Consider the following 9,837-nt stretch of genomic DNA (forward strand, 5'->3'; position numbering starts at 1 on the left):
GCGTGTTGCACATTAACTCTATTAGATACACACGATAATAAACTTTTGCAACGTTTAAAAAAAGGTAATATAGAAATATGGCCCTAAATTAGATATTCTATGATTTCAACAGTTAATGTGTCAGAAACAGAAATGAAAATTCTTGTTCCCAATACCAATTTCTGACTGGGAACATGACATCATGCATGTTTGTTTGTATTTTCAATCTCCCTGAAAATCTTCTAAATGTCCCATTTTAGGTAGTTCTACATTTGGATATAATGGGTTCCATGTGTGGACGAAAACTATTTTACTATATGTGTACACGTCACATTAATCAAAGTTCAGTTTGGTTGAGGATTACAAATAATATTCATACTTTCTGATGCCAAAAGATCTGGGGGAAATTGTGATTTTGCATGATGACAAATCGAATACAGTTTGTAAATACATTTTCGGAGAAAGGTGAAAGGTCGAAATTGGAAAATCGGCACCCATCATTACTTCAAAAGACAAGTATCACCTTCCTACAGACCACAAAACCACCTTTGTCTCTGTTACTCCCATCTTACAATTCCATTTTGCTTGGAAATAAGATTTCGTATCGGAAAATGAAAATTTCCTTATCAATTTAAAAATTTCAGTATAGGAAGTATATTATATACACATGTATTTCTAATAGAAAATTCATGTTTCCGATCCGAAATTTAATTTTACCTTATGATGCTTTTTCCAAAGATGAATTTCTTACCTGTCAGGTAAAAGTGACAAAGGTGACTAGTGACAAACGTGACTAGTGACAAAGGTGATTTTGAAGTCTCCTCCGTGACACCTTTCAGTTTCCTGAGATGTTGGAAAGGAAATGGTGGGTGTCGATTTGGGACTTGGCAGGTTTATAGTATTATATTCAAGGTGTGTGGTTAAAATTATTAGTTTTGATATGTAGTGTTAGTGTAGTCTTAAAATTACCGTAAGAACTGGAACCACATTAGTAAACTTTGTTCAGGAATAGAAGTTCTATCTTATGATATATACACTCTGTACAATAAAATATTCAGTTTTTGCATTCAGTAAATAAAACAGAAACACACACAATACCTTTACATGATGACCTTTATGTACCGATGACATGCAGTACAATCGTAGCAAACATAGGAGGAAGCATCATTCTTCACAAATGGCCATCCAAAAGTATGCGAGTGGGCCTTGTTTGTTTGGGTTTTTCCCCTGTTTCAGGGAAAGCGATTGGTGTGGGTTTAGTCCTACTGGTATCGTGGAACTGGAAATTTGCTAACTTTCTAAATGCAAATTATTTTTTATATATCGATAAAACTACGGAATCAAAGCAATATTTGAAATGATTTAGAAATAGCATTACTTCTGCGGTATACGTTCCACCTGATACTGTGAATATGTTAAAAAAATGAATTGAAGTATATATCCGATTATCCACAAATCTTGCATGATCTTTGAAAATAAAACCCATGGAAAAAATACTTAAAACCTGCTAGCACCTGTGATACACATGTAGATGTAGATAGAGAATCCATTAAAAAAATCCGGAATTTGCACGCATCTGCTTTTTATATACATGTATGCGATCGGTCACAACGTTGGAGACAGAGAACATTTACAATTTATGTAGAACGTTGAAACTAATGAAATAGTGATTGCAATGTTGAACAATCATGATTCAACCTTGATATGTGATGTTGTGGGATTAACGTTGGAGCCAAAAACATCATGAAAAATGTTCAAGATTTTCAATTTTTGACGTCGAACATATACCGTATCTTAAAAGATTGAAACAATGTTGAAGATGCAGCAATGAAATCTCAAGAATGTTCTACTTTGAAACGATGTTTTAGATGTAGCATATTTTCAGCATTGAATTCAAAACGATTTTAGTGACTTGTAGCATGTTTTCATCAGAATTAGAAATTTCAATCTACAAAAGGAATTTGATCGTCAAACTTAGATACTTGGAATGAAAAATAAAATCTTCATAGAAAACTAGAGTTCGAATGAGAAATAACAATTCACATGTACAAATACAGCCATAAAGTTGAAATCAGAACTTAACATGTTCAGACACAATTAGATGTTTTATATATAATTAGAAACTAAACATGTTGAAAACTTTGCTTTGATGAAAGTTCAATGTTTATCAATAACGATCTCAAAATCATGTCCATTACAGCTGAAGCAGAAACGGGCAGAACGACTGAAACCAAAGAAAGGACAACGACATGTTGAAAAATTGGACAAATTAGATTTATCAAAAATTGATAAATCCAAGGTAAATCTTTTATCATTGTTTTAAAAGATGAAATGAATTGAATAATTATTATTTATATACATGCATATATGCTCTACTTAATTTGCTAATTTTGAATAGAACCGTTGGGAAATACATAAAATGCTAGCAGCTGCAAGTCGGGCCCATGCACGTGCGGTAGCAGACGGCGAGTCTTCCCTGGGAAGCACCCCATTCAGATCAACAGGATCCAAATTATCGTTCAATTCGAAACAAGTAAGGAAGATGCTTAAAAAGAAAAGAAGGGAATTACAAAACTAGGAAACTTTCTTTGTGTTAGTATTTTAAAGCAGGGTCCGGTATGTTTGAATATTGAATATCCCACAAGTGTATGATACATGGAGACAATATACTGGTGCTTGCAACCCACGTTTATTAGCACAGCATTTGCCAGCTGATGATATAAATTTTAATTGGTTAATTTTGAAACATGGCTCAATACTTGGACATCATTCATTGATGGGCAATAAAGCGATTGTGAATCATTTTGTATACCATTAAATAGGTACATCTATTTTTGTCAAACTGCTGAAATTTCTAGTTTACGATTAATGTGTCGGTCAGCCCTATGAAGACTGTTTGCTGTTCACAGCGAGATAAGTTATAAGTCGACTTTAAGGGGTTCAGATACCATTAGTCGTAATAATAAAGTTTGCAGTTCGACAAAAAATGTACATTTCATATTTTGTAAATGCTGCAGTGTAAGTGTGTTGTTGCTGCAATGTAAGACTTGCTGTTGCCTTGTGTTGTTGCTGCAGTCTATGACTTGCTGTTGCCCTGTGTTGTTGCTGCAGTGTAAGACTTGCTGTTGCTGCAGTGTAATACTTGTTGTTGTCCTGTGTTGTTGCTGCAGTGTAAGACTTGTTGTTGCCCTGTGTTGTTGCTGCAGCGTAAGATTTGCTGTTGCCTTGTGTTGTTGCTGCCATGTAAGACTGCTGTTGCCTTGTGTTGTTGCTGCCGTGTAAGACTAGCTGTTGCCCTGTGTTGCTGCTGCAGTGTAAGACTTGTTGTTGCCCTGTGTTGCTGCTGCAGTGTAAGACTTGTTGTCCTGTGTTGCTGCTGCAGTGTAAGACTTGTTGTTGCATTGTGTTGTTGCTGCCGTGTAAGACTTGTTGTTGCTTTGTGTTGTTGTTGCCCTGTGTTGCTGCTGCAGTGTAAGACTTGGTCTTGCCCTGTGTTGTTGCTGCCGTGTAAGACTTGTTGTTGTTTTGTGTTGTTGCTGCCGTGTAAGACTTGTTCTTGCTTTGTGTTGTTGCTGCCGTGTAAGACCTGTTGTTGCTTTGTGTTGTTGCTGCCGTGTAAGACTTGTTGTTGCTTTGTGTTGTTGCTGCCGTGTAAGGCTTGTTGTTGCTTTGTGTTGTTGTTGCCCTGTGTTGCTGCTGCAGTGTAAGACTTGGTCTTGCCCTGTGTTGTTGCTGCCGTGTAAGAATTGTTGTTGCTTTGTGTTGTTGCTGCTGTGTAAGACTTATTGTTGCTTTGTGTTGTTGCTGCCGTGTAAGACTTGTTGTTGCTGCCGTGTAAGACTTGTTGTTGCTTTGTGTTGTTGCTGCAGTGTAAGACTTGCGGTTGCCCTGTGTTGTTGCTGCAGTGTAAGACTTGCGGTTGCCCCGGGTTGGTTCTGTTCTAGGGATTGTAATTAGGGCCTTGGATACGTAAGGAACGTTTTGAAATATGTAACATGATACAAAAGTTAATATTTGAATTACGTTCTATTTTCAGATTGCAAAGAAAGAGGTTCCAAATATTTTGCAGTATGCTTCAAATATGCTTGTACTGCATTTAAAGAACAGTAAAAAAGCTCACAAGGTTTGTGTGATGTATGTATTTAACTTTGCCCTAACTGTAGCTATGACATATCGGTAAAGACTAGCACGTAATTTGTTGATGGTGACCTCAAAACAAGCTCGTTTTATTTCTACTATCTACATGGTGATTAAGAGTTTAAAAATAGAAGAAATGGTTTTATCACACTTAATCAGAGGTGAAGACAAAACTTGAATTTCTGAATACTTTGAAAGTCATACATATATACATACTCTTTTATTCTGCCTTCAGCAAAATTGCCGCTTCCTTCTACAAATCTCGTCAAAGATTTACTACATTAGTTTCGTCTCTAATCAAAACAGCTCAAACGCACTGAACTAGTTTTGCCGAGTACTGCCTTAGTTGACTGTTAAACTAACCCTCTATCACTATCAATTTTACATTGCTTACCGTCTAGGTATGAAAATCCCAAAATGAAATCAGTCGTTTAAATGCCGACTCCCATGGAGCAATATTTTATCTTTTATAGTTCCTATAGTGTGTTGTTTTAAATTAACGATATACAAGTAGGTATGTGGAGATACTATGTATCGGTAATTTGATAAAACAGGCATGGACACGATTTCAGTTGAAAATTTTAAAATTTTAGTTTTCCATTTATATTGTTTACAATGCTTTACTACAGATTTACTGTTCACAATATCTAATGGTCAACCAAAATTTAAATATCAATTGTTGAGTTACAGGTTCAATACAGCACTCGCAATTCTTTGTTATATAATCAAGGCTTGCAAAATGAAATACAAACACCCTAGATATGTAGTGTAAGTAGCGGTCCAAAGCAGAACCTCGCTTATTATAGAGTGCATTCCAGTAAGGTACGGTTAGCGGTGTGGCCATAGACCTCATGTTGTTGTGTATGTATACTTTTTCAATTATTTTTACACCTTTTGTAAGTTTAAAACTTTGGAAAATTTTATTTTAAAACAAAATTCATGTTTTAAAAAATTACTAGCTTGTGCAAACGTATATTTAGTACATGTGCATGTAGATCCAAGCTTGCTTATTGTGACAGCATCAAAGTGAAAAAGGCCACTTTAAGAATTTGAAGTACACTGTACAAAGGTTAAATGCAGTGCCATTTGACTCATTTATAAGCACGTAGATCACCACTTTTCGCTCTAATTTTGTAATTGTCATATCTAAAATCTGGTATATATACCCTTAAATATACTTTACTGATTAAAGTTTGACTTTCACACTTAGTGCTCAATGTACTTAACGTAAATAAGAAAATATCTTGATTTTTTTCATATTAGACCAAAGCTTCGAAAGCAGAACGAGTGAACGGGTGGTATCCGTTAAGTTCAAAGGGACAGAGAGAAGAAACAAAGTCGCCATTGTCTTGGAAAGACATTCTGGAAAACCATGCAAATAATCTAGATGGTTACTCTGAGTACGCGAAAGCACCGAAAGGCTTTCTGCCGAGTAGAAGACACAGGAAAGTGGCCGATGCCGAGGTAAGTATAAGTCCTGGCTTTCACATGTTGTCTCTGTTTATTATCTTAAGAGAAAATGAATGCTTTCAGGAATATCCCCTGTTTCCTCTTTGTTTGATACGAGATTACATTCTTACGTTTGGCAAGACCGATTGATAGTAAGTTTGATGTGACATAATTACCCCCCCCCCCCCTTTTCAATCAAAGGGAAAATATCGGTAGTAATTTAATGTACATATTTAAGAAATCAATTTTATTTTTGAAAATATATGAGGTTATGATTGATTGATTGAATATTGTTTAACGTCCCTCTCGAGAATTTTTCACTCCACCATTGCCGGTGAAGGGCTGCAAAATTTAGGCCTATGCTTGGCGCTTATGGCCATTGAGCGGGGAGGGATCTTTATCGTGCCACACCTGCAGTGATACGGGACCTCGGTGTTTGCGGTCTCATCCGAAGGACTTCCCCATTTAGTCGTCTCTTACGACAAACAAGTGGTACTGACGACCTATTCTAATCCGGATCCCCACGGGCCATGAGGGTATGAACTTCGACCTTCGACGCTTTACACCAGCATACGTCATAAAGCGCGTATTTTCAAAATTGAAATTTATTTCAAAAGAAATATGCCATTTACTCTCTTGCTTTTGCTGAAATATGCGAAAATCTTGTGGCTTTAGTCACTTACAGTCATGAATGTGATCATAGATTTTTACAAAGACATATAGATATTGAAATCTGTTTTCATTTTTTATTAGATTCCAAAGTTTTAGGGTTATTTTTAAAATATGGACCACGTGGGTTCTTCTGCGAACATAGTTATGTAGTATGAATTCAATTCATTCAAAACCTTACTTGAAGGCTTCGTCTGTGAATAAATCTAGAGGAAAAGGGGGCACTGGTGAAATCAGATGAGCAATGTGATCTGTGGACCTTATATTTACAACTAGTGGTGATATAGTCTGTTTTAGAAAATGTAGTAAATATTGCATAAGCTAGGAAAAATGAAAAGGGGAAGATAACGAACAGTAATCAATCTCATAACTCATATAAAGGTGAAGATAACGAACAGTGATCAATCTCATAACTCCTATAAAGGTGAAGATAACGAACAGTAATCAATCTCATAACTCCTATAAAGGTGAAGATAACGAACAGTAATCAATCTCATAACTCCTATAAAATCTAGTTTAGTGTCAGTTTCCTAATTAATTTTTTATACATAAGCTTGTATAGCTGAAAATCAAATAGAAATTATGCAATGTTTTTAATTTTTACAGCTTGATAAAGAAATAGATCCAGAAAATGTGAAAGACAAGTGGAGTAAGATGAAATGATTCTCTAAAATATGTAAAACATGTATTGCATTTCTCAAATTAAACAACTTTGTTTATTGGGTTTTTTTCTTGATGTACATGTGTGTTTCTAGTTTTTATCTTTATTGATTTTTTTAAACTTTGAATCTACAGTTGAATGCTTTGTTGCAGGACACTGTAACAATTCATATAGTAGAAATAGTCCAGGCCGATTTTTCTTCTCCCATTGTCGTTCGGTTTGGAAAATATCCAATGTCGTTTTTGAACGTGTACACCTTGAACGTTGCCATGGAGATGCGAAATCTTCAAAGACATGTCCATATTTTCTGAATCACAAAAATTCGGGATGACTTAGCATTAATCTAACAACTCGTTGAATCAATTTATTTTGTCACCTCTTTTTAAATTGCTTCCTGTCTTGTGTACCGGTAATGGAATGCATCAGTTTCAATAGAAGTAGATACAGTTGATGCGTTGGACCCAAATCATTTATTTAGACAAACACACTAAAAATCTGCTCGTACAAAGCCCGAAATATTTTGAGATATTGATAAGTACACCAAAACCATGCACAAAATTGCAGGTGTTTTATAACATGCAACATCCAACCAGTCTGCAGTAAGAATCTCTCTCTCTCTCTCTCTCTCTCTCTCTCTCTCTCTCTCTCTCTCTCTCTCTCTCTCTCTCTCCACAATTCCTTGACTTTTAAAAAAAAAATATGAAGTAATATTTTCTCAGTTAATAAATAAATTTTTCATCTGACGTTTACCTTTTTCCCCAGATTTCACCATTACAACTGAATTAGTCAAATTAAATGACAAAACTTCTTACAGGTATCATCCAGGCACATTTCACAACACTTATAGGGATTGAACTATTATCCCATTCCGTTTTAAGTATGCGTATAGGTTAATTGCAGAGTCTGTTGCAAGTCTGCTTAAATAAAGCCGTTCAGATTTCGTACAAGTTTCGTGACTATTTAACTGAACTGAACGGTCGCGTCAAAACTAAGACGTCTATCATAGATATTGATTTAGAAAAGCTGTATAAGAAAGAATTTAAGAAATCGGTTATGTGTCATAAATGTAAAGTTATAGTTAGTATGTAATATGGTATTAAGTCAAACACCATGCTGAATGGTAAATCTTCAGACTATTTCGCATATGATATCGGTGTCCGTCAAGGAGAAATATTGTCACCATTTTTATTCTCAATTTTCCTAAATGACTTGGATGTTTTTCTCACTTTGCACGATGCTCACGTATGGCATGTAAAATGTTGCTATATTCGATAATCTTGTGATTTATGTTCAATATCTTGTGATATATATTCTATATCTTGTGATGTATGTTCAATATCTTGTGATGTATATTCTATATATTGTGATATATGTTCAATATCTTGTGATGTATATTGAATATCTTGTGATGCATGTTCAATATCTTGTGATGTATGTTCAATATCTTGTGATGTATATTCTATATATTGTGATATATGTTCAATATCTTGTGATGTATATTGAATATCTTGTGATGCATGTTCAATATCTTGTGATGTATTCAATATCTTGTGATGCATGCTCAATATCTTGTGATTAATGTTCAATATCCTGTGATGTATGTTCAATAAGATATTGTGATTATCGAATATAGCAACGTTTTACACGCCATACACAAGGCCTTAGCACTACGTATGATCAAATAGAACATGATCTTGGTGTCTATCTTCGACTATTTGTTTTATTATATGCTGATGACACTATTCTATTGACAGAAATTATGCAGCAGCAATTAAACATTTTAATAAGTAATGTAAACTTTGGCATCTGAAGGTAAATGTAAACAAAACCAAGATCGTCATTTTCGGTAGAGGGAGACAACTCCAGGAGATGCAGTTTACTTTGATTGTATGCAAGTAGAAATTTTTGATGAATTCAGGTATCTTGGTGTAATGTTTTGGAAGATTTGTTATTTCAAGGAAAATATAAAACAATTGCATGACAGGGCTACAAAGGCTATGTACGGAGTTCTATCAAAATATAGAAAACATGATTTAAGATAGATTGTATGCTGGATATGTTTGACAAAGTTATTAAACCTATTGCCCTGTATGGATATGAAATATAGGGATATACAAACTGTTATTTAATTGAAAAATTGCATCGTAAGTTTTCTAACCCTATCTTGAATGTACAATGTAAAACAATTTACGCCAAATTCTATGGTTTATGGAGAGTTAGGCCGTTACCCAATTTTGATTAATACAAAAATTGCATGGTTGCGTTTTGGTGTAAACTACTCGATTCGTACGGATGGAAAATTTCCTCCAAACTTTATTTTGTATTATGTTATGTAAACTCACCATATTTAGTATTTGTACGTAATATTTTGAATGAATGTGGTTTGACATCCTTACGGACTTATTGGAATACAATTAGAATGGCTAGATTATACCGTTTTTACAATCTTTAAAAGACCAATTTAAACAAAAATGGACAGTGATTTGCTTGATCCGCCTAAAGGATCGAATCACAGAAATTTTAAGAAGGAATTAGCTCTAGAGAAATATTTCAGTATATTACCTAACGAATTATCCAACATGCTGTGTAGATTTAGAACAATGGATCACAAATTACGGATTGAAACCGGACACTGGCAAAATATACATGTACCAAGAGATGTTAGAGAAACCGGACACTGGCAAAATATACATGTACCAAGATGTGTTAGAGAAACCGGACACTGGCAAAATATACATGTACCAAGATGTGTTAGAGAAACCGGACACTGGCAAAATATACATGTACCAAGATGTGTTAGAGAAACCGGACACTGGCAAAATATACATGTACCAAGATGTGTTAGAATCTGTACCTTGTGTAACTGTGAAATAGGGGACGAGTATCGTTATTCATTTATATGTAAAGATACTTCAATTACTAATTGTAGAAAAAGACTGATT

At 34.8% G+C, this 9,837-nt stretch overlaps 1 protein-coding gene across 1 annotated transcript; it reads right to left on the reverse strand.

The window, feature by feature from the left end:
* Positions 1-2,136: 2,136 nt before the first annotated feature.
* Positions 2,137-4,969, reverse strand: LOC130051408 (merozoite surface protein 2-like). Its single transcript, XM_056153320.1, has 3 exons — positions 4,965-4,969; positions 2,972-3,919; positions 2,137-2,203 (listed from the first exon to the last, which is right to left on the reverse strand). Exons 1-3 carry the CDS (start codon positions 4,967-4,969, stop codon positions 2,137-2,139), a joined length of 1,020 nt encoding a protein of 339 aa, XP_056009295.1.
* Positions 4,970-9,837: the final 4,868 nt, after the last annotated feature.

The sequence above is a fragment of the Ostrea edulis genome, chromosome 2, assembly GCF_947568905.1.
Source record: "Ostrea edulis chromosome 2, xbOstEdul1.1, whole genome shotgun sequence".
In the NCBI taxonomy this organism is placed as follows: domain Eukaryota; kingdom Metazoa; phylum Mollusca; class Bivalvia; order Ostreida; family Ostreidae; genus Ostrea; species Ostrea edulis.

Bases quoted from the DNA above. Each gene is read 5' to 3' on its own strand.
- LOC130051408 (XM_056153320.1), bottom strand. The intron at 2,204-2,971 runs GTACATTTTTTG...CTTTGGTTTCAG, and splicing joins GCATTTACAAAATATGAAAT to TCGTTCTGCCCGTTTCTGCT.